General features: G+C 38.0%; 1 protein-coding gene across 1 annotated transcript; it reads left to right on the top strand.

Moving 5' to 3' along the window:
• Positions 1-1,595: 1,595 nt before the first annotated feature.
• DIPK2A (divergent protein kinase domain 2A) lies at positions 1,596-25,353 on the top strand. The gene is made up of 3 exons (XM_042954883.1): positions 1,596-2,252; positions 16,960-17,263; positions 22,517-25,353. Exons 1-3 carry the CDS (start codon positions 1,596-1,598, stop codon positions 22,846-22,848), a joined length of 1,293 nt encoding a protein of 430 aa, XP_042810817.1. The 3' UTR covers positions 22,849-25,353.
• The last annotated feature ends 59 nt before the right edge of the window (positions 25,354-25,412 follow it).

Here is a 25,412-nt window from a genome sequence, read left to right as displayed (position 1 = left end):
TTCAGCTACTGCTAAAGAGCCCGGGTCCCCTAAAACTTTTACCAAAACAAGGCGCTATAGTTCAGCATTTCCGAGTTAGTTTTGCAGTCGTGGCGTGAATCTGAGCCAAAGCGCCTGTGTGGAGCGCCAGACAGCCCCGAGTCCCCATGGCTACCGCCACAGCAACGCGTCGTAGACTGCGGGGCAGGCCCGGGCCCGGGGACGCGGCGGGGCGGAGCCGGGGGGATGGGTGGGCCTGAAGCACCAGCCTGCTCCTCACGGACGGCGCCGGGAAATTCACTTCTCTGAGCCGGAAAAAACGGCTTTAGGGCCGGGCTGTGAAAACAGGCGGGCAGCAAGGCAAACATGCCAACTGCTCATCCCCGCTTCTTCGCAGTAGTTAGGGCAGAACTCCCGGCGACACCAGGCCGCGTCGGTTCCCTCTCCATCACACTTTAACTTCATTTTTTCCGTACCCGCTTAGGAAATTTAAGATGCCTCCGCAGATAATAACAGACGCCAAAGACGCGGTCCCCAAACCCTCAGCCAACAACTCACGCCTTTCCCACGTTTTCACCGCAGGCCCGCCCCCGACCTAGAGCGCGCTAGCCTTAAGAGACGCGATCTCCCGCCAGGCGTACCTTGTCTCGCCCCGCCCCCAGGCGCGCTACCCACCCTTGTCAGAGGCGAGGAGCACGTTGCCCCGCCCCCTCTGCCTCCGCCCGGCGTGAGCAGTCCGGTGAGTGAGGGGGTGGCAATTCTGCAATTCGTTTTTTCTTTTGGCCCCTCTTACAGGACCGTTTCCATGATGGCAAAAGAGAGGCCCCAGTAAAACTCAACAATCACAAGAGGTTAACCGTTAACTAAAAGTCATTTTACCACCAGATCTCACCAGCTATCCCTCCTCCAAAAGCTCGAGCTCCGCCCCCAAGGAGCCGGCCCCCAAAGCCACCCCCGCGGGCCCGCGCTTACGCTTTCCGGGCGGCGCGCGACGCGCTCGCTCCGCCCCACCAGCCCCGCCCCCTGGCCCCCTCTCCCTCTCTGGAGAGCCGGCGCGTACGAATCGGGGCGTGAGGCGTCAGGGACGCGCGGGCACCTCATCCTTCCCACCTTCCTACACTGTTGCTACTTTTCGCTGTGAGACATTCCAGCTTCTCTTCCCCTTCCGTGAGTCCCTCCTTCCCTCTCCTCAGAGACCCCGCTCGCCCCACAGGCGGCCGCCGCCGCAGCTCTCGCGCCCCCGAGCGAACAGTGCGCGTGCGCGCGCGCGGACGCGCGGCCGTCGGGTCCCCGCGCTCCCTCCCCCTCCCGCTCCTCTATAACTTGGTTGGCGTGAAGGAGGCGCCGCCGGAGTCGGAGGGCGGGGAGCTCGGAGGAGGGAGCTCGAGAGTTGTGGAGTCTAGTGACTGGAAGAAGTCGCAGCCTGCTTTGGTCGGCTCCTTCCCGCTCCCCGTCTTTCTCTCTTACACACCTACTCCGCCTCCTGCCCCAGCCCGCGACCTCGCTCCTTCTCTCGCCCGGGGGCCCCAGCCGGTCGCTCTTCGGGTTTCGGCGCGGCGGGGGCGCCCACGGGGTGCCCTCGCCCTCCGGGTGCGTGTGGACGGGCGGCGGGCGGGATGTGGCGCCTGGTGCCCCCGAAGCTGGGCCGCCTGTCCCGCTCGCTGAAGCTGGCGGCGCTGGGCAGCCTGTTGGTGCTGATGGTGCTGCACTCGCCGTCGCTGCTCGCCTCCTGGCAGCGCAACGAGCTGGCCGACCGGCGCTTCCTGCAGCTCAATAAGTGCCCGGCGTGCTTCGGCACGAGCTGGTGCCGCCGCTTCCTCAACGGACAGGTGGTGTTCGAGGCGTGGGGCCGCTTGCGCCTGCTGGACTTCCTCAACGTGAAGAACGTCTACTTCGCGCAGTACGGCGAGCCCCGCGAGGGCGGCCGCCGCCGAGTGGTGCTCAAGCGCCTCGGCTCGCAGCGCGAGCTGGCGCAGCTCGACCAGAGCATCTGCAAACGGGCCACCGGCCGACCCCGCTGCGACCTGCTCCAGGCCATGCCCCGCACCGAGTTCGCGCGCCTCAACGGCGACGTGCGGCTGCTCACGCCGGAGGCGGTGGAGGGCTGGTCCGACCTGGTGCACTGCCCCTCGCAGCGCCTGCTCGATCGCCTGGTGCGCCGCTACGCGGAGACCAAGGACTCGGGCAGCTTCCTGCTGCGCAACCTCAAGGACTCGGAGCGTATGCAACTGCTGCTGACCCTGGCCTTCAACCCCGAGCCGCTGGTGCTACAGGTAGGCGCGGAGCCCGGGAGGGGGGCGTCCTGCCGGGAAGGGCCGCGCGGGCGAACTGGAGTCGGAGAAGTGGCTACACCCGCGCTCGTTGCCCAGTTTGGACCCGGCCCGGCTGGGCCAGCCTGCGGGCGTGGGAAGGGGGCGGCCCTGGGGGACCCTTGGGCACTGTGTCGGATTGCGGAGGGCGACCTGGCTGGTGGAGAGTCTGCTCTTGGCATCTAGACTCGAGCGCATCTTGGATTTGACTGCGGATCCTTTAAACACCAGAGGGAGCGCGTCTTGTACGTTCCCAAAATGTCTCTCCTGTGAGTTTCCTTGGGCTCTTCTCCCAGCCTTTCTGCTTTTATCAGCCGGGGTTTGCGCTTCCACGGCGCAGTCTGTTCATGAGCCCTTGGATCTTTCTTAGTTCTTCTCAAGTGTTTCTATACCGCGTTTGCTCTCCCCTTCAGTACTCTTTGTGGCTGGTCTAACTTCGCCCCCAAAGTCTTTGTTTTATTCTTTAACTCATTTATGTGGCAGCTAATTTGAGGAAAAGCTGGGGAATGGAGACTGCGGTCAGGGATGAGGTTAATCCATAAATCGTGCTTTGAGTGGGATTAGGAAGGGGAGAAAGTAAGGCATCTTTGGACTTGGACTGGGAGGGTTTGAGGCCAAGACCGACATTTTCATCCTGATTCTGTGACCTGCCGTATTCATGTAGTAATTTGACTGCAGGAAGAAGATGACATGTTAGGCCAGGGTGAGAAACAGGGGAAGGAGATTCTCACCTCTGGTCTAGTTGAGTTATTGGCTCTCACGCGACTTTATTTTGAAAACAAACGTACATTTTAGGGGCGAGTAGGTTGGCATCTTCTTACTGGTGACCGCAAAAAGAGAAAACAAAACCCGAAAAACTGTTGACCATTGGAGTAGTTCCTGAGTTTCTACACATTCCCACCCAGCTTCAGTGCGGTGTCCTTGGATAGTGGTGACTAATGTGGGATTGTGATCCCTCCTGTAATTGCAGGAAAGTTACCTTGCTCCTTTTCCATGCCTGTTTTGCTGTTTATCAAATACAGGGTGGGGAGGATAACTTAAAATTAATCACAAGTAACTTTGTTATGCTTCATTCTCTTTCTGTTCTGCTGAGAATGTCACTAGTGGGGGGTGTGGTTGTACAGGATTCTTGGTTTTCTTTTGTTTTTTTTAATCTGAAGAGCGTGAATAGGAATATATGGTATTCATTTATATTTCTTTTCTCAAGTTCTCCATCACCCAACTTAGCTAAGAGAAACCAGCTTCGTTTAATTAGTTCAGCCAAGTAATTTTAACACGAAGTAAATACTTTGCCTCAAGACTTTAGTGTGAGTGTTCGTAAATTTTAAGCTGTCATAGGATGTATGTAACGAGTCACATAGAAAGTACAGATTGTATATTAAACACTGCTCTCTTTAACGATGAATGGTATATAAAATTTAGAGGGTAAACTTCCCTGCAAGAAATTATTTTACCAAATAATTTCAATAAAAGCAGTCAGCCTGTGAAGCTTAAGTCCTCATTTATATACATTTGATTTGAAACTTTTTTTTCATTTATCTTTTTTCTTTGAGAAATAGATGTTTATATTAGGAAGGAGATGTTTATATTAGGAATGTTGGTCCTTGTAGAAAGCTTCAGCAGTGTATTTGCAGATAGTCTGTCAAGATTTAGTAAGGAGCTATCTTAGTACACATTTTCTCACTTGTAATATAGAGGGTGCCTGTTGAAAGATTTTTATCAGGTAATTATGAGTATTGATGTATTAGAATCAACAAATTCTAGGACTAATGTTTTAATAACATTATCCACTGCTTTATAAAAATATCTTGGCATTCATTTTGCTCTATGCTAAGTCTGCTTTATATGAGAAGCTTTTATATTTTTTGAATTTTGAAGTTGTCTTGACATTTTCAGTTTACTTTATAGTTGAGATAGCCAAGTGTGCTTGTATCTTGTTTTCTGATTAACTCTTCCCTCAAACTTAACTCTTTCTCTGTTTTCATCTTTAGCGATAAACAACTTTAAAAAAATCAGTTGTGTTCTTGTAATTTAAACTTAGTGACACGATTGCTCTGATCTGGTGGGTGGGTGAGAGATAGGTTATGGGATAAGAGTTTGTTTTTAGTATGTGAGGACATGTACTTATCAACATTGTTAATTTTGACTTTTGTATTTGCATTTTAAGTTCAGGCAACCTAGCTCTCTAACTATTGAGTGATATGAGAAATATAAATTTGAGGTCTTTAATACCAGTCATTCATATTGTTTTTTTTTTTTTTTTTTTTAACACAATGACAAGCAAGTTGAATAAGATTTATATTTAAATAAGAAATTTTCCTAGAGCTGCTACTTTCTTTATAGAACCCTTTCCTCTTTTGGAAAAAAATAGTGAGTTAAGAAGTATGAACAATGTAATTGAGGTTTGATAATGGTATAAAACCACTACAGTGAAAGGAATCTTAAAATTCTGTGATTAGGTACAAAGATTGTTACATACTAAGTCAAGTCAATGATGTTTAATTACTTTCTGTTAACTAGACAAACAAGTACAATTTTAGTATTTATATAGTTTCTATAAAACTTAACAGCCATTTATGATAGTATGTGGTATTAATAATGATAGAAAATTTGGCTGTATAGATGTACTTTTTGGTTCATGTATTTTAAAAAATATTTTAAAAGATCCAAGCATGTATTTTACAGCATAAAGAGGAGCTTACATTTTTTTTTTTTTTTTCCAGGAGAGGGAGCTACTTATTGAATTTTTGGACAGTTGGTCACAAATTAGATTTTTCTTATATTGTCCAAAAACTACTTTGGAGAAAAACAAGTATTTTGAACTGACTTCATCAAACTGCTCTTAACAAAAGTTCCAGTGTGGTAAACATGCTTCCAAAATAAATATTTGAACCAAAACATGTATGTAAATTTAGCCCATTAAAAATTGCCTCTTCTGATGTTAAGAAACAACAAATTGAATTTTCTATTATGCCTTGAAAGAAGACATGAAAGGTATTAAAAGTCTGTAAGACTTATTACACTCATACCTTATGTATGTAAGGCTATATAGATTTGTAACACAGCCTTCCCAGTATGAAATAGTATGAAAGTACAACTCCCTTCTTATTGTTGGATAGCTTTACTAGCCTTTACAGCAGCTTATCTAGTTCAAAGGAAGGTTGTTCAGCCATAGGATTATCATCTTCTAAAAAAATTTTATGAACGTCAAGTAACAAAATGCTAGGACCTTTATCTTCTACTCTGATACTTTTTCTTTTCACAGAAAAGAATGGAGAGAGGAAAAATGGAGAGTGGAAAAAAAATGGAGAGAGGGAATTATTTATTCTATATTTTTTTATTAATTTTTTTTAATGTTTATTTATTTTTGAGAGAGAAAGAGACAGAGCATGAGCAGGGGAGGGGCAGAGAGAGAGGGAGACACAGAATTGGAAGCAGGCTCCAGGCTCTAGGGTCTGAGCTGTCAGCACAGAGCCCGACGTGGGGCTGGAACCCACGAGCCTTCGAGCTGTGAGATCATGACCTGAGCCGAAGTCGGCCACCCAGGTGCCCCAGTTTATTCTATATTGTTAATAGCATTCTTGGAATATTGGAAAATCAAGATGTTAAAGTGTTTGGCAAGATGGCAAGATGTTTTCTGTTATTTTCTTGGTAAATTTTCTAACAATATTTGTAGTTCCCTATTCTTGAGTTTATAGAAGCTGTGTGTTTGTTAAAGAAAAATGCTGTCTGGATTTCCTGAAGCCCAAACTGTATATCTGACTTGACCTAGAGATAGTGATGATAGTCTTACTTACAGAAATAAAGAAAGCTCATGTTTGTATAGTATGAAGGAAATGGAAATTTGTTTCACTACATTTGTAGAACTTTTTCCTAAATTTCCTGCATCATGGGTTTAATAGGAGTTCCTTAATTTTTACAGTATGTAACTGTCACTTACAGTGTGGGTTTTTAACTTTTATTTCAATTCTTGTACATGATATAATACATGCGAAACACATTATATAGTGCCACATGCCTAGTAAGCACTCAATAAATATTAGACATTAAATAAGGTAAAAGTAACTGTATCTAGTGTATTTGACCAGTTGGTTTGAAGTTTGGTTGGAATATGGATCACTTTAAAGGTAGTTATTAGACTATAAGCCGTTACTTATTTATATTAATTTAGTCCATTCCTATATTACAGGATGAATTTTTACAGAAAACTTGGAGTGAATGTTATTTTGTCCTTAACAAATCCTTCTTAAAGGAAAAATATTTTTAATATGTACTACCTAATATACAGTTTTTGAAGTAAACAAAAGATTATGGTCATTTAACCAACTGTCTTACTTTGGACAAATTGATAAACTTTATGGGACTCGCTTACCTACAAAATGAGGCTATTGGAGTAGGTCCTTTTCCCTTTTAGCCTCAATAACTGTGAGACTCACACTCTTGATTTGAAAAATTACTCTTTTTCTACTTCTTTTCTAGGCTTGACTTTAACTGGTAATTTTAAACTTCTAAAAGAGGATTGGGGGTTTTGGTGCTCGGTCCCTTCCTGGTAAGAGGGTATGAGAAGACCAGGTTGGACAACCCTGTTTCAAGCTTGTCTTCCTCCCCAATTTTTACACAGCCACAATCAGTTTCAAACAAAATGAACAAAAACAAAGATTGCCTTTAAAGGGAAAAAATACGGAGCTAAATGTAGCCTAGTGTCTTGTGGGGCAGTAGCAAAGTTTTGAAAGGATGTTCCAGACTGTCTCGGGAGTTTCTTTGCCAAGTAATAGCTTAGGGAGCCACCTACTTCTCTCCCACCAGATACAATTGTGGTAACTGCATTCCCAGATTTAGTGTTCAGAGATGTTTCTGACTAGGTAGTTCTAAATAGAGCACTTTTTTATCTAATTCATAACCTTAAATCTAGAGGTTTTATTGTTTTTCTGCTTTTTTTTCTCAGAGGTTGCATCAACACTTGATGAAAAAAACTGAAATAATAAAATAATTCTGTCTACCTCTCATCCAAAAAGAGACTTTTATTTTGGAAAGCCCATAGAAACAGGCAGTCACTCTTAGGAAAGCACCACTTCCAGATCAGTGGAGCAAAATAATTTTGCTCCACTGGCCTATTTTCTGAATTTATTCATATCTTCTCACCATTATTAATTCTGAGGTCCTTTCTGTTCTTTTGTCTGATCTTCCAACTATTTCCCTTCATATTTCCACCACATGGATCAGCACATACTCCTCACACGTTAGGGAATAGATAAGCTTACTTTTTGGGTCTGCTTTCTAGGCATGGGTAGTCGGTTTCTCAGCAGATCATCAGACTGGTTTTTATTTTGTTTTTCTGGTTTATGGTCTCTGGCCTACTTCCTGTGTTGCAGTCATTACTGCTAACTTCACAGAATGCTGACATTTTTTCTTTCTTAACTTTCCATTCATTATGTATAAAACTACTACTACCTTAGAATATAAGCCCTGCATTTTCCCTGCACTTATAATGAACGTTAGTAAATGATTGTAAATTACTACTGTAAGATGTGGATGGTTACACATCCCAGTCATAGACCCTGAAAGGTTTGAAATTATGTAATCAAATCTCTTATCCAATTTGTATGTCCTTACTAAAATTGATTCTTGATAGGGAGTTATCTATGAAATGCCTGGAAGCTCTTTGGACTTGTAGAACTGGATTTTATTTGTTCATTTGGTAAATAGTCAGTTATAAGATATCTGGATTCAAAGGATCTGTCTAGGCAGCAGGTAACTTACTATGTAGGAGGTACATATATAAATGAATGTTATAATCACTATAGCATTATAAGCCCTACCAAAAAAAAAACAAAAAGGTGCCTGCACTCTGTCAAATGACTCGTTTAGGGAGGGACATCTTAACGTATCTTTATAGGAGTGAATACCAGGAAAAATTTCACAGAGGAATTGAGTTCTAAAGGATAAATGGGATTTAGCCTGTGGATGGGGTCAGGGGGGATGAGAGGAGTGGTAGGGGCAGTATTGTGATAGCATTCTCTACTACCTCAAAGCTATTGAATGGTCACTTAAAGTTTTAGAGCGTCGGTTTTTTAATCAAAAAAATAGGAATTATAACAGTTATCTAGCAAGATTGTTTTAAAGATTAAAGGCGATGCGACTATTCAGTAAAATACACAAAATGTCTTTAATTGTAAAGTTTTTTACAATATGTTACTACTTTGCAAATCAACTCATTTCATTTTTAGATAGGTGTAGTACTTGAAAAGTTCTTTAGTACGTTATGTTGATATCTTAGAAATACACATTTTACTCTTCCTTTGACACACCTTCAAAATGTTACCTTATTTGCATATATACATATCTTAAATACCTCTGTAGCAGCTTTAGGCTATAGGTTTTTTTTGAGTAGTAATTAAAAGGAGGGTTAGGGATTTGTCCCCGATGAAACAGAAAGACTGTTGTAAGAAATAGGGTTTAGATAAAGACACAGTAATATAAAGCAAAAGTTCACTTGTTCTCTGTAAGTTATTACAGGTTAATAATTCTAAATAGTACAGAAACTAAATGATAATTTTAGAAATAAAGGTTAGGTCTGGTCTAATTTCTTAGACTCTGAGAATCTTAAAAGATCCATCTATCATCATGGGGGCGCCTGGGTGGCTCAGTCAGTTAAGCGTCTGACTTTGGCTCAGGTCATGATCTTGGGGTTCGTGAGTTAGAGCCCTGTGTAGGGCTTCTGTGCTGACAGCTCAGAGCCTGCAGCCTGCTTTGTATTGTGTCTCCCTCTCTCCCTGCTCCTCCCCAGCTTGTGCTCTCTCTCAAAAATAAACATTAAAACAGATTTAAAAAAAAAAAGATCTATTATCTGAGGTAGGTATGTTGCCTCAGGGTCTCCATATTTTGCCTTTCTCATGCACACTTGGAGTTTTAACTATGAGGTGAAAAGATCTGGCAGGAATTCTGTGGCATTGCTCAGTAGTTCCAGGAACTGATCTATATACACTTAGGGTACAGTGAAGATAGCAGGCCAGGTCACAGTTTGTGCAGCCTTTGTGTTCTGGGGCACTAGGTGTAGACAGCAAACAAAAAACAAGGTAATTTCAGATTTTACATACTACAAAAATAAAGCAGACTCTTGTGATGGAGAATTGGATTGGGGATAGAATATTCTAAATTGGGTGGTCAGGAAAAATGACAGGTTAGCTGAGGTGTGAATAATGGGAGAAAAAGCCAGTGGTGCAAAGATCTGAGGGCAGTGTTTTTGAACAAGAGATATTGCAAATCCAGAGGAGTAAAGAGCATGGGAGTAGGAAAGCATGGTAGAATAGAAGATCATAGAGGGAGACAAGGATCTTATCCTATACAGCCTTGTAACCTTGCTAAATGAGTTTAGGATTTTATTTCAGAGCAATGTGAAACAATAGAAGTGTTTTGAGTAGGGCTTGGTTTGTGGAGAATGGGTTGTATGGGGTAAGAGAAATCTGAAAAGCTTTTGCACAAGTTTGGGGGAGAGCATGGTGGTTTGGATTAAGATGGTTGCGATGAAGGTTATAAAAATGACAGAACCGATATATTTTGGAGAAGTAGCTCAAATGACTTGCTGATATGTAAGGTGTGATGGAACAGAAAAATAAAGTCTATCTCCTGGGATTTTGGTCTGAGCAACTAACTAGAGAGTAATTCTTTATGATGATGAGGAACCCCAGGCTTTGGGGTAGGGGAACAAAGAGTTTTGTTTTCTTTATTGAGTTTAAGGCAACAACAGAAACACAAATCTAAAACCAGGCATTAGGTCTAACACATACTTTGCAACCAGAGGATATTTGAGGCTTTTTTGGAAGGGTGATGTTAATTCTGCTTACATTTTTAAGGAACCAGGGAAGTAAGTTACTACTTACTGTTCTACTTGGCAGACTGTTTAAAGAAATCAAGTCTTGACTGAAGAAAGCAAGGTAGCATTCTTAGGTTAGTGGGTCCAAAAGAAGCTTATTATATTCTTTTTCTTTCTTGGAAATTTTGTCTTATTAGAAGTCAGTGTTTGAGTATGGTGTTTATAGATACGTATTTCAACTTAGAAATGTGAATCACACTTTCTGATTGTGACAGTAGTTAAGAAAACATCAGTCGAAACTAGTAAATTTACGCATATTTAAAATATGTGGCCAAGTGGGTTTGGTTTTTTTTTTTGTTTTGTTTTGGTAAGGAGGGTGCATTTATTCATCTTAGACTATTAATTTCTTTTAAACTTATATAAATTTTTTGTTGATGCATTTTGACATTAGTTCCCAATTTTGGAAATAGCTGTTGACATGATATTCAGTGAAATAACATAACTTTGGTATTTTAAAGGCATTGCTTAATATTGTTGGAATTCGAGGTGGGTAGAAGATGGCATTCAGAAAATTATTTAGGGGTGCTTGGGTGGTTCAGTCAGTAAAGCATCCGACTGTTGATTTCGACTCAGGTAGTTAATGATCTCATGGTTCATGGGTTTGATCCCTGCATTAGACTCTGTGCTGAGATCGTGGAGCCTGCTTAGGGTCCTCTCTCTCCCTCTCACTCTGCCCCTCTCCCCGCCACATGCTCTCTTTCTCTCTCTCTCAAAATTAGTAAATAAAAACTTAAGGAAAAGTTACTTAATGAAGTAAATAGAACATATTCTTAACTTGAAAATCTTGAGATTATTAAGATTCTATACTATTTACAATGAAGTTTGGCCACTATTTGGCAGTATAAAATTAAGAAACTAAAGTCTCAGAGAAGTTTTAGCAAAAATTAGGTAACCATTAAATTATCCCAGTAATTTTACTATGTTCCCCCTCCAGACAGTTCACAAAACTGTGAACACATTAGTCTGTCACCAGTACAGTTGACTAATCTCTGTGAACAGCTGTTATAACATGCATTACTACAGTGGGATTTTGTTCAGATTTGGGCTTTTAAAAATAATTCGAAACAAATTGAATCTATTCTTTTGGTAACATTCATTTTCTATAAGCATTCCCAAGTTTAAATTTGTGTGTGTGCCGAAATGCCAGTCCTGTAGAAAACCTATAGATTTTAGATTGTATGTTTTGATAATAGATTTTTTTTCAAGTCAGTTTCTTTGTACTAGGGATTCTCTTCTTTACAAAGTGAATCTTGTAATACGTCTCCTCTTTAGGTAAACTTCAAAGTTACATTCCTTTTAATGGAATGTTGTGAGTTAGTAAATGTCATTAAAATAATTTATTTCCTGTATTAAAGGAAGTATAGTCTTTTAAATTTAGTACGCAAACCCTACTTTTGGTCATGTAAGGAGAAAGAAAAAGATAATAGATCACAAGTGCTAGAGTTAACTTTATTTTAATTTGTTTTATTTGTATGTTGTATGTGTTTTTAAAATAACTGTTCTGACAGTATAAAATGACCTTAGTAATCTGGTAGGACAGTGGTTGTTAAAGGGTATTGTGCTAATTGTAAAAACTTGTGTTTTTTTGTTTAATTGTAAAAACTTTTTGTTGTTGTTAAGAATAACATGTCACAGGATATTTAATTCCAGTATGTACAATGTTTCTGAATGTTAAGCCTTTTTTTGTTTGTTGTTGTTGTTGTTGTTGTTGTTGTTGTTTTCCAAAGCATATAGACCATGTTGAAGAGTTTGTGTTTTATTGTGTAAGTCCCAACATAATTTGATCCCTTCCTTCCTCTCCAGACTATTACCTGAAGCCATTTCCTCCTCATTTATTTTTCTGAAGGTGATTTGGCCTTTTTTTCAGTTCTGAGAAGATGGTTTCTGTCTGTACTGTGTGCCTCGAACTTTCTGACTGCCCCCTCCCCAGTCTATCTAATACTATTTTCATTCTTAGATTTCAGCATAAGTAGCACTTCCTTAGAGAGGCTGCCCTTTCTTTACCACACAGTCTGAAATAGGTCTCTACTCTTTCTCAGCTACTCTTACTTTGTAATTTGTAACAAATTGTGTAGTTTATAATTTATGTGTATTTAACAACCATCCTCCCAACTCTGGCTGAAAAAGCTTCCTGCGAATAGGGACTATGTTTTATTTACAACTGTTTACTTAGCATTTCATGATGGTGTTAGGCTAGATCTAGAATTTTTTAATACAAAATTTATATTCTCTTCATTCCACACTGAATCTCCTAACTCTCTTTTACTCCAGCTGCTTGAGTAGTCAGTGGAATGTGAGTTAACCTATAGTCCCTTACCTGCAATTCCAGTTTAAAAACTTGACAAAGGTTTTGTCAAATTAAAAACATATATATGAAAGCTCATGAGATAATTTATGTAATTTATCCCACTTAGAATGTATAATCTTACGTTATTTTCTCAGCATAATATGTCCCAGACTCTGCATAATAGGTGTATGTAATATATGCACTGTTACCTTTCCAAAATTTAGAAACTTCTGAAACAGGAGGATATTGGATTGAGGGGTTGTATCAGCCTTTTATCTCTGTGACTTTGGGCAAATCATTTAAACTGTGCTAATACGATTAAACTAGATTTACAACTCACATACATTCCAACTCTAGAATTCTTAGATTTCACATCTTCTTTATAAATCATATAAACTATCATGATGGTTGATTTTGATCAATAAATAGATGATGGATTACTTCAGCACTTAGAATTTATTCTGTGGTACTTAACTATTGTAAATGAAAAGTGAATTACAGTGTTGAGTTTATGTGTATATATGTTACCAAGTTTTAATTTTTTTTGTATTTTTGGTGTTTTTTTAGATGCCCTACACATTTTTCATTACTTAAAGTTTGGTGACTAATTAGTATATTTCATTGTAAATTAGAAACTACTAGAGGACAGTAACAATGCTTTTCTAGGTTGGTAGTTCTTGACTATATTTGGAAGATGTTCATTATTCCTAGATGCCTTTCAGTAAGTGATATGAAAATAAGGGTAACTCTTGATGAATATCTGGACTTCTTATTTAGCAGATTTATTTAGGAAGTATAAAATAAATAGGAAAAATGAAATATTTTGGTAAGCATTTCTTTATAAAGTAATATTAAATCTGCAAAGTATATTTTATACTATTTTTCTTTTGGTCCTTGGATTGCCTTGATGAATATATGTGGTGGTACAAATATTATTCCAGTTTTACAGAGGAATAGGCTAAAGCTCTAAGAAGTTTTGGCTTTGCCACAGTCACTGTTAGTGAGATGCAGAGTGAAGGTGGACCTTAAAGCTACTCTTATGATTTCAGTTCCATTATTCTACTTGTATATTATATTGTCTTTTAAGTATACAAATTTTATAAAATGTTATATACCATAAAGAGCATAAGATATCTACATTTTCTGATCTTTAATATCAAATATGTACATATAATGTCACCAGTGGTTTTGTTTACTTATTTTTGTAACTTTGGCTTTAGGCTACTGTCGATGCATGTAATATTGTTATTAGTAGTATTTGGGTTTTATCAGGTATCCAAGAGGTAACTTGCAGTTTTCTGTTACCAGAGAGAGAGAGAGAGAGAGAGAGATTTATCTTAGGTTTCATACTCAAAATACTTTGTATTTTATAAATTAACAGTGAAGGCATTTAATATTTATTTAAATCTTATCAGTCATGTGTATCTTAATACTTGGATATCCATTTTTAATTTCTACATTGCTAATAATACTCCTAGAAGTTTTCTTGGGTTCTCACCAACTTAATTTAAAAAAAATACAGTAATGGAAATACATAGTTTTATAACTATTTTGTAACTTTGTACATTTTTGAACTAATATTTAGTTTTAAAGACTTTATATGTTACACTTTGATGTAGGTTAAGACCTGATAAAAAACCATAAACAATTAATTGGAGTGCCTCCTGTCCAGTTAGAATTTAAATCATTCCAAGTTTAAAGACTCCTTCCTTCAAATGAAAAGTATTTGTACATATTTTTTCAATTGTAAATAACTTATTAAAATACACACATTTTATGTCAGGTTACTTTAAACTATGTGTCTGTTGTTCTAGGCAATTTGAAAATCTGATTTTAAGGTTTGTTTTAAAATAAAACCTGTGGACCTCAGCAATAAATTTCTTATTCTAGCTGCTGTGTGTGTGTGTGTGTGTGTGTGTGTGTGTGTGTGTGTGTGTGTGTGTTTGTTTTTGCCCTGTGGGAGTTTGGGAATCAGAGAGTAAGAACTTGTGTTTCTCATTGCTTGATACATTTAACAAGTCCAAGTCCACTCTGTAACATCTTAAAATTTTGTCTCTCAAACTCTGACCATGGAAATTTGATGCTAAGCCAGAATTGTTTTAAATAAAAATTATATTTCGGCTTCCTTTGAGCATTTTCTTTGTACGTAGTGTGTTCAATAGAATTCTTTTCTCATTAATGAAATCTGACTATTTTGATTATACAATGAAAAAATGTCATCTGAACTAGTAGCGTGAATTCATTTATTAAAGTTCTTCCAAAAGATTAGATAGCAAGCTATGTGAAAGAATTGTAGTGCACTTCTTAAAATGAGGCATAACAGGATTTTAGTTAACATTGTCAAAAATCATTGTATGAATATAAAATTGCTCACTGTGACATTTGTTAATATATTTTATCCTCTTCTATGAGGGCCTTGGGTAATGAAGTGTATATTTAACTGTCGTTTGCCAGTTGGAAAGTCTCCAAAAACAAGGAGGCATTTGTACATGTGCAGATGTTGGCAGGGTTCCCTTTTCTCCTGTTGTCAAAGACCATTTTATTTTCACAAAGATATGTTTGTATCTGTTTTACAGTATGGCATGTGAATAATATACCAATAGTGTATGAGGGAATTTTTTTGTTTTACTTTTTGCAGGACAAAAGTATATAATCTCCCATTTACCAATTTTTAGTGCTTTCCTTTTTTTTGTTAATGTCAGGTACTTTGTACATGGATACTTCTGGGAAACAGTTAAATCTTTTGTAATCATTTGTGTAAATTTTCAAGGTCATGGAGGTATTTTGAAATTGAGAAGAAAAAGTTGAAAATAACACATGGTTAGCAAACCGGATTTAGCAGTTCACTTCGGACATGAGTAGTCTGTCACTTTTCCCAGTATCCATAAGAAATAAAAAATTCTCAGATACAAGAGGAGAAGGGTGCTTCCCTCTAATTGCTAAAGAATCAGAGTAGATGTTGGATCTGAATTAAAATTGAATCAATTCATTTACTATATGTAAAGATTCATACTATCATATCTTTAATTTACATAATTAGTGTTTTATCACAAAACTGCAGATACTAAAACTTAAAAGAAAGTTACATACACAAAGAACAAGTACAGTTACTGTTCATTAATAGTTACAGTTGAAAGAAATCACAAATGAAAATAGGTAATTATGGATGAAGTTTAGTTCTAAGAACCTTTTGCTTTTAAGTTGACAAACATTTTAATGTTAAGGATATTATTGAATTTTTTCACTTTTATGAAAGTTCAGAGTTAAGTTAATATTATTTTTATAAGGGGTCCAAGAAGAAAGGCCTCATCTCCAGCTCTTTAAATGTACATAGATTGTTCAATTTTTAGCAATAGAAGTAAGCTGTATTTATATTCTGCAGTGTTTTCCTTTGTTTCCCCTGCAGTGTTTGTGTAAATACCATCTTACAATTTTTCCCCCAATTCAAGGAAAGATGCTAGGCTGAAGGAATGGCACATAACATAACTTCCTCTAGTCATGTTATCTTCCAAGGAGTTGTTTAAAACATTACTTCCCATCCTTTTGCACTACAATGCTCATTTTTGTAGTTGGGCATTTTAGCACTGGAAAGTATTTTAGATAAAGCCTGACATTTGAGTTGAAAATGACTTGTTCATCAATATGGAAGACTTTTGTTTTAGCCAGTTAATTTTCCCAGTGATTACAAAACCTAGAAAACCTTGCGAAGATTAAGATAATAAATAATTTTGAAGTTGAGCTAAAGGTGAACAGAAAATACAGTGGGAGTAGGAAGGGAAACAACTGACTTGGGACCAAAGGTACCTGGAGTGCAGGTTGCATCAATAGGATATCAGACTGCTTTTTACCACTCTTGGGGTATAGGTAAAGAGACACTTATGTGAATCCCTTACTAAATTCTACCCCTGCCCGCTTGTGGACTAGGTATAGCCTCTATTAAATGCTCCCTTAGGACCTACACTACTTCTTAATAACTGACATTTATTATACTCAAAATTACTTGCTTGCTATCTGTCTTCTCCTCTCAAATTTTTATTTTAGAGATTCTGTTTAGTTCATTCACTCTTCTTGCCAGTACAGCACAGTGTGTGCTGCCTGGTAAATACTTGCTGGCTAATAGGCCTGTAGTGCTGTTCATTCAAAAGAAAGGATGGTTGATTGTACTTAAACAAGTTAGAAAGATAAAGGAAAATGTAAATACTTCTAGATTTGGTAATAAGGAAGGTGGCTTATGTTTTGTTCATCAGTTTGGTTCTGAAATTTTGATAAGCAAGTCTTACTCTGTTTTAGCTTTATAATGTAAAGTTACCTATTTAAAAAGATTTTAGGTCCATAGTAATGTTATGAATTAGAAAAGAAATCAACTTTATTTCTCTTCAACTCCTGAATATAATAAGAAATATCAAGTGCATGCCTAGTAACAGTCTCTGCTAAGAGGATCGGGGGAGGTGGGGTACACCTAGGATATCTTCATCAGGATCTTTTGTAATATGAAGATAATTCTTTTGTAGAGTTTTCCATCTGATGAAGGTTGGCCATTTGCAAAATATCTTGGAGCTTGTGGAAGAATGGTGGCTGTAAATTACGTTGGAGAAGAACTGTGGAGTTACTTTAATGCACCATGGGAGAAACGAGTTGACCTCGCTTGGCAATTGATGGAAATAGCTGAGCAGCTTACAAACAATGACTTTGAATTTGCACTCTACCTCCTGGACGTCAGCTTTGACAATTTTGCAGTTGGTCCTAGAGATGGGAAGGTAATCATTGTGGATGCTGAAAATGTTTTGGTTGCCGACAAAAGGTTAATTAGACAAAGTAAGTATATAAATTTTAGATTTGCTTTTTGTACAGATTTTTTCTATGATAAAATAAAGTTTACATTTATATGAAACAAACCTTTAGTTTCCTTCTTAGATGGCAGCCTTGCCTCTTTGTTTTATTTGACCAGTGTCAGTAAACACATACTGGTTTATTGTACTTTTAGTCAGAGTTTCTCCATATTTAGTAAAATATCCTTTGAGTTCAAATGTCCAGGTATACTGTGTGTGTGTGTGTGTGTGTGTGTGTGTGTGTGTGTGTGTGTGTTTCATGTAGTCTGCTACAGTTTGTGGTTTAGGAGTGTAATGCAGAATTAAGTTTTTATATAGTGACAGACTACCAGAGTAAACATGGAGGTCTTATTTTCCTGTGGGATCTCTTACAGTGATGTTCTGTGTTCCATTGTTCTGTGGGGTTCCAACGGTGATTTTTTTGTTTGTTTGTTTAACCGTTAGATGATTTCTAGCACTGCAGATCCCTAACTTCGGTTTGACATTATTACATCTTACCCAAAACTTTCCTCTCCATTTATTTGTGAGCTTTTCATAGGATAGGTGGGCAGACTGTCTGAAGTGTTTTGAAGATTAAATGCCACAGGAATTTTAAAGTGTCAGAGACAAAGCCTGTAACTCTGTAATTAATCTACTTAGTAAAAGAAATTGAAAGATTGTTGCTCTATGGTGAATGTCTTATATTTTTAATCCCCTCTTCTCCTGTCTTATGAGGATTTTTTGATGAACTCAGACCAAAAATGTATGGCATCTGGGAAATGCAGAAAATTAACAAAAATTTATTAGTTTGACACTTAGGTTTTGCACGATCATCTCTTGATCCTGTTAAATACTTGGTTTTTCCCAGTACCTTGTTCTGATTGTATACTCACCAAACTGTTTTCTGATTATTTCTTGACTTGCTATGTAGATCCTCCCACAGGGAGTAAACAGCCTGCTAGAGTGCTTTATTCCCCACATAACTTCTTCCTGCATTTGGGAGTGTCGCATCGGATTCCATCATGCTTTTCTTTTTTAAATGTATAGTTCAGGGGTGCCTGGGTGGCTCAGTCCGTTAAGCGTCTGACTTTGGCTCAGGTCACGATCTCTGGTTTGAGTTCAAGCCCAGCGCCAGGCTCTGTGCTGACAGCTCAGAGCCTGGAGCCTGCTTCAGATTCTGTGTCTTATTCCCTCTGCCCCTCCCTGGCTCACACTCCATCTCTCTCTCAAAAATAAACATTAAATTGAAAAATAAAGTGTACGGTTCTGTGGATTTTAGTATGTTCACAAAGTTGTGCAACTTACCTCAGCTTTTAAAATTTTCATTCCAGTGTTTGTAAAAATAATTTCTTGTAATTTTTTTATCCAGACATTCTTGGAATACATGTCACAGTTTTATACCAACTAATTCCTAAGCTTGGATAAATACAACTACACAAGTGTGTTCATACAGTGACCATTGGTCCAGTGCTACTTTAGCTCTGGCCACTTTTGAAATGTCTCATTGAAGGGCTGTTTAATTTTTTTTTTTTTTAACGTTTATTGTTGAGAGAGAGAGAGAGCACGAGCAGGGGAGGGTCAGAGAGAGAGAGACACAGAATCCGAAGCAGGCTCCAGGCTCTGAGCTGTCAGCACAGAGCCCAACGCAGGGTTTGAACTCACGAACCCTCAGATCATGACCTGAACTGAAATTGGATGCTTAACTGACTGAGCCACCCAGGAAAGCTGTTTAAATATCTACTTTACAAAATGTCATATTTATTTATTTACCTTCTTTTCTGACCTCTTTCTGGGAAATCATCTTTATTTTTTCTTTCACAAGGACACTGAGGTTTTGCTGTGGCAACTCCCACAGTGTCCTTTCATTTATTATCTAAACTAGTAAAAACCATACACGTTAATTTCTCTATTTCAGAGTAGATCCTTCTCTGAGAACTCGTTGCGTTATTTATCTTCAGCTTCCCACTCCTTCCTTAAAATCCAATTTCTCTTCCCTCCCCATAAACAAATATGTCTAAGACTTTTCCAAGGCCCTGCGTTTTTCAACTGTTTTTAAATACATTGTTTACTCTTCCTGTTTCTACTCCCTCAGCCTCCATTCATGCCTCCACCCATTAGAACCTGACTTAAAATCCTGTATTACCATTAGCAACCACCTAATTGCCAAATTCGTGAAGTGACTGATAAGTAACAACTTCCTGCAATTCTTCCGTCCTTTGGTTTCCTTCTACTCACATAGTTTCTTTCTTAAAACATAAAGCTGATCTTATCACTCCCTCCCTCAATATTTTTAATGACTTCCCATTGTTCTTTAGGTAAAATTCAAACTCCTACTTAAATATCAACACCAAAAAAACAATCCTATTAAAAAATAAGCAGAAGACCTGAATAGACATTTTTCCAGAGAAGACATACAGATGGCCAACAGACATCTGAAAAGATGCTCAACATCACTGATCATAAGGGAATTGCAAATCAGAACTACAATGAGATATCACCTCACACCAGTCAGAATACCTAGTAACAAAAAGAGAAGAAGTAACAAGTGTTGGTGAGGATGTGGAGAAAAGGAAACCATCACGGACTATTGGTGGAAATGTAAATTAGTGCAACCATTGTGGAAGACAATATGGAGGTTCCTTAGAAAGTTAAAAATAGAAGCACCATATGGTCCAGTAATTTCACTACTGGGTATTTTCCAAAGAAAACAAAAACATCAATTTGAAAAGATGTATGCACCCCTATGTTTATGGTAGCATTATTTACAATAGCCAAGATATGGAAGCAACTTAAGGTGAATGGATAAAGAAGAAGTGTTGTGTGTGTGTGTGTGTGTGTGTATAAGGGAATATTAACCATAAAAAAGGACGAGATCTTATCATTTGCAAGATGGACTTAGAAGGCATTATGCTAAATGAAATAATTCAGGAAGAAAGAGACAAATACCATGATTTCACATGTGGAATGTAAAAAACAAAAAAACCAGACTCTTAAATACAGGGAACAAACTGATGGTTGTCAGAGGGGATATGGGAAGAATTGATAAAGAGGATTAAGAAATACAAACTTCCAGTTATAAGTCATAAGGATGAAAAGTATAGCATAAGGAATATAGTCAATAATATTGTAATAATATGGTGACAGTTGGTGACCACCTATCATAGTGAGCTTTGAATAATATATAGAAGAGTCAATATGTTTTGTACCTGAAACTAATAAAACAATGTATATTAATTATACTTCAATTTACAAAATAATGTAAGCGCTTAAAGTGAACCAATGTTTTATTTAAATTTTGTAACGTATTTGTAAACGTTTCAAGTGAAAGATTGAGTTATGTTCTCTGTGTACAAAAGAAACGTTAAAGAGACCTAAAGAAAAAAATAAAATCAAACTTCTTACCAGGGCCCAATCTGCATCACTTTTAATATCCCTCTGTCTACTGCCTTTGATGCTTCAGCTACAGTGGCCTTTTGGTTTCTTGAATGAACCTTTTACTTCTGGGCTTTCCCGTAATGCAGTGACCTCTGCCTAAAATGCCTCACCTCACCTCTTTCCTATAAATAGGTAGCTACTTGTCCTTTGAAGCTTAGCTTAAATGTTATACTTGACCACCGTATCTAATGGTAGGGAGGGTTGTTTCTTTCTTAAACCTTTCTACTGTTAAAAATGTTTGTTTCCTTCATAGCATTTTCCACTGTTTATGATAATGTTTATTTAATGACCATTTCACATACTTGATTGTAAGCCAGTGAAGGCAGGAACCATCTATTATTTTGTTTGCCAGTATATACCCTTGCCTGCCATAGAGTAGGCACTCAAATAATGATTTGCTGAATGAATTTTTTTCACTAATTTCTCCTCTACCAACCCCTTAAGTCCCAAAGGTTCTGCCCTTTGTTTCTTTCTTTGCTTTCAACACACTTTCCAATATAATTCAGTTCTTCTCTTGGCTCCATCAAGCATTCTTATGTTGATGCATTCTAAATATGTGTACTGTACCTCTGACTTCAAAGTACTAAGTTTCAGGGCACCTAGGTGGCTCAGTCGGTTGAGTCATGGTTTGTGAGGTCGGGCCCTGAGTCGGCCTCTGTGCTGACAGCTCAGAGCCTGGAACCTGCTTCAGATTCTGTGTCTCCCTCTCTTCTGCCCCTCCCCGGCTCGCGTGCGCGCGCTCTCTCTCTCTCTCTCTCTCTCTCTCTCAAAAATAAATAAACATTAAAAGTTAAAGTACTAAGTTTCAAGTCAATTTCTAATTGCACATATGATATGCCTACCTGAACACCTCGTAGGTACTTTATATTTATTCTCTCCATATGAAATGTTAACCCTGTTATGTAAATACTGTTGACCTTGTCATCCATTTAGAACCTTCAACTTAAACTTACCTGTTAATTTTTGTCTCTTATGTTTCTACAATGTGGCTTTTTTATCTGGACTATTAGTTGCTCTCATCATCTTAATCCCTCCCGTCTTCATTCTAGAGTCACCTTTTCTTTTTCTTTTAAGTGTATTTATTTTGAGAGAGAGAGAGAGAGAGAATCTGAAACAGTCTCCATACTGTCAGCGCAGAGCCTGATGCCAGGCCCAAACTCACGAATTGTGAGATCATGACCTAAGCAGAAATCAAGAGTCCGATGCTGAACCCACTGAGCCACTCATGAGCCCGCAGAGTTACCTTCCTGTAAAAGAAATCATGTTCATGACCACCCAAGTTTCAACCTATTTCTCTAGGCTCTTCTATACTTTCTCTCCAGGAGCTGTCTCACACTCTAGCCTCAGTGAACTACTTATCTCCTAAATCAGCTGGAACAATCCCTTAAGTCCTTGCCTTTGCACATACTATACTGAGCCTACACTACTGTTTTCCCTCATTTCTTTTCAGACTTAGCCTTTTGTTTTAAGACCTAAATCAGATATTCTCCCTGCAGCCTTCTGTAGCCCCAGGCAGGAGTACTGCTTCCTGTGTACTGTTGTAGCATTGTGTCCTACTTCTCTGTATGGTACTTCCTCTGTATGGTGGAAAGTTTCTATCCAGACTAAACTCTTTAAGTAGTAGGGGCCTTATCTGATCTTTCGGCCTGACGTTGGCTAACTCCTGATAAATGTTTCTATATAAGTTAATATATTTAAATGTTTAAAATTATAATACAACTGGAGCAAGAAATACTACTGTGGTAATTAGTGAAGTGTATTTTGGGAAGCAATGAAAACATTTTTAAAATGTATTTTTCTCTTTCTGCTTTTCCCCCTTTCACAGATAAACCTGAAAATTGGGATGTATGGTATGAAAGCAAATTTGATGACTGTGATAAGGAGGCTTGCTTATCATTTTCGAAAGAAATTCTTTGTGCTCGTGCAACTGTGGACCACAATTATTATGCTGTTTGTCAGAACCTCTTATCCAGACATGCCACCTGGCGTGGCACTTCTGGAGGACTCCTTCATGATCCACCAAGTGAAATTGCCAAAGATGGCCGACTAGAGGCCTTGCTGGATGAGTGTGCCAACCCAAAGAAACGCTATGGCAGATTCCAAGCTGCAAAAGAGCTGCGTGAATATCTAGCACAATTAAGTAACAATGTGAGGTAGTCTATGCTGAACTTTCCTTTTTCCATTTAAATAGCACTGGCTGAAACTAAACCACCAAAAACTATATGGCAAAATGAAATTTGGAAGTAATACATTCAGAAGATGATAAAGTTGCACTGATAGATCTTATGTTAACATCAAAATAAGACATTACTTCAAAAATTACATGACGCTTCTGCAAATAAGTTTGTTCTTACACTTTGGAGACTTGAGCTATCATTGACTGCTTCGCTCCCCTGAATGCCTGAGTGGATTAATGAATATCGTGAAGCTATTGGAAATGAGTCTGATAGTTACTTTGGCTTGTGTATCAAAGGGTACTTGGTATTTGACTTAGTTTGCATTACTATCATGATTTTGTGAATCTCTTGCATTTACTTTGAATGTCAAGTTAGATTGGCCTGTTTTATAGGCCACTTTTTCCTTCTGATGTGTAGGTGTTCCCCACCCCCATTTTTATGTTTTTTATTAAATTTTACACATTCAGGTTACTCTAGTTGTTTATTTAAATTTGAACTAGTTTTTGTTCAGTGCTATGCGGTACACATTTACTGTTAGGGCAAGATTCCCAAGTTTACTGTTTTTTCAGAGCTGAATATTTTATTGTGTAAATACTTTTCTCTCCACATTCTGTGGTTTCACCATTGCATGAAATCATTTAAGATTATTTAACAGTTACATCCCTCTATGCCTATAAGTGTACACTAAACATGAAGTTTGGCATATGTTGCAAAATGTCATCTTGTCCTTTAAAAGGCTTTAAGAAGAGTATGCTAGCAATCTTCACCTTAACATTAATTTTGATTGAGGGAAAAAAACAACACAGTATTTTTTAAATGCTAACTAGTCCAAGATAGTAATGCATATGCCAAAGAAATGTTAGATCTAGTATCATGGTTAGATTTTAAAATTGGTCACCTACTACTACTTCTTATCACACTTTCAATAATAGAACTCTGTCACTGTTACATTCAGATCTCCCTGGTTATTCTTTTATGTTCAAAAGTTAAGCTACTGCTTCCAAGCATATGTGACTTAAAGATATCCTACCTTATATTCATTGGTAGTTTCGCAGACATTAACATGGTAGTCATCATCTTAGTTTAATTGGGCGTTATAACATTATTTACTGATGGACTAGTAATTTTTATTGAAAAGCATAGTTTAGCCAGTCTGCCCAACTTGGTCTCCATTACCCCATTGTTAATCAAATTTAAGTATGTGGATAAAAAATTAATGTGTGAAATTTGTGGGCTATTCTAAAAAGTTACAATATGTAAATTGACTATCACTGACCTAGGTGATCCTTTTTTTGTTTATTTGTTTAGAATTATTGCTTTAGCTTACAGCAAAGTTTGGTGTAGTGTGCAGTAGTATTTAGTTCTAGACTGACCTTATTCTAAATCAGAAAGTGATTAAAATGTGCACAACCAAAGCCAAGTTTTTCTTTTCTTTTTCATTCATTCGGCAACTATTTATTGACCATCAACTCTGTGCCAGGCACATTACTAGCTGCTACACACTGTCTGAACATGACGTATGGTTAAGTAACTTTACAATGATTATCAAATACTTTAATGTAGATATTTAAGTTGAAATAGCATTGAGATAAGATGGTGCATTCATGTTATTTTACTGTTGTGATAGAAATTCTGCTTGTACCATCTATAACTGGGTTGCTACAAAAAAGCATGATGAAATCAATAATGTTAATCCCAGTATAAAAACTGGGAGAAGGGTAAGGTCTCTCCATTATAAAATAGATTGCATTATGTCAATTTTTATACATCCATATATTACAGGTATCAACTGGCCCTCAAAGAAACATTTAAGTGCTAGAAATTTTACTAAGCTGACTTTTTACAACTTCAGGAAACTTTTGAGGGGAGTAGGTAAAATGATTTGTCAAACATTCTCCACTTACTCAGAACTTAAATAAAGTACACATTTTCAAAAAAGCACCTTTTATATTTGATAAGTGTTCATTACAAACTTTAGAATGCCAGTCACAGAGGGTTGTCTTCATGTGGCTTAGCAAACGTTCATGTTACTTTGGAAAAGTGATTGTGATTGCAGAACAGGAAGTGAGAAAACACTGCCAGCAGTGATTGCTACTGGAGGTAGTTGTTACAACTACCATTTCCCCCATGAGATTATGTGGAAAGATTGAGAAGATAGTAAAAGAATTAGGAATTTTAAATTACAGGGAAAAATATGTATGTGAAAAGCAATAAATATTTTGTTCACTTTGCTATCAAGATGTTCACTATCAAATATTTATTATACAGCAGCAATTTATATTTTTAATCATTGCCCATTAATAGACACAGTAAAATATTTTTGAATCAGACATTTGGGGTTTGTATGTGCATTAAAATTGTCTTTTGTACTGTAAGTTACTGTTTAATTTGAATATTTTATCAGAACTGTCTCCCTGTGCCTTTATAATAATAAAGTTGTTTCTACAACTTTTAATGATCTTAATAAAGAATACTTTAAGAATCACACTTTTCATACTATCTCTTAACTTCAAATATCCAAAATTTTTTTAATGGAAAGTGAGG

The sequence above is a fragment of the Panthera leo genome, chromosome C2 (genome assembly GCF_018350215.1).
Source record: "Panthera leo isolate Ple1 chromosome C2, P.leo_Ple1_pat1.1, whole genome shotgun sequence".
NCBI classification, from domain to species: domain Eukaryota; kingdom Metazoa; phylum Chordata; class Mammalia; order Carnivora; family Felidae; genus Panthera; species Panthera leo.
The sequence above is the reverse complement of the archived record's forward strand: the minus strand, read 5'-3'. Positions and strand labels throughout refer to the sequence as shown.

Bases quoted from the DNA above. Each gene is read 5' to 3' on its own strand.
- DIPK2A (XM_042954883.1), top strand. From the start codon at position 1,596: ATGTGGCGCCTGGTGCCCCCGAAGCTGGGCCGCCTGTCCCGCTCGCTG. The intron at 2,253-16,959 runs GTAGGCGCGGAG...ATTCTTTTGTAG, and splicing joins CCGAGCCGCTGGTGCTACAG to AGTTTTCCATCTGATGAAGG. The intron at 17,264-22,516 runs GTAAGTATATAA...CCCCTTTCACAG, and splicing joins CAAAAGGTTAATTAGACAAA to ATAAACCTGAAAATTGGGAT.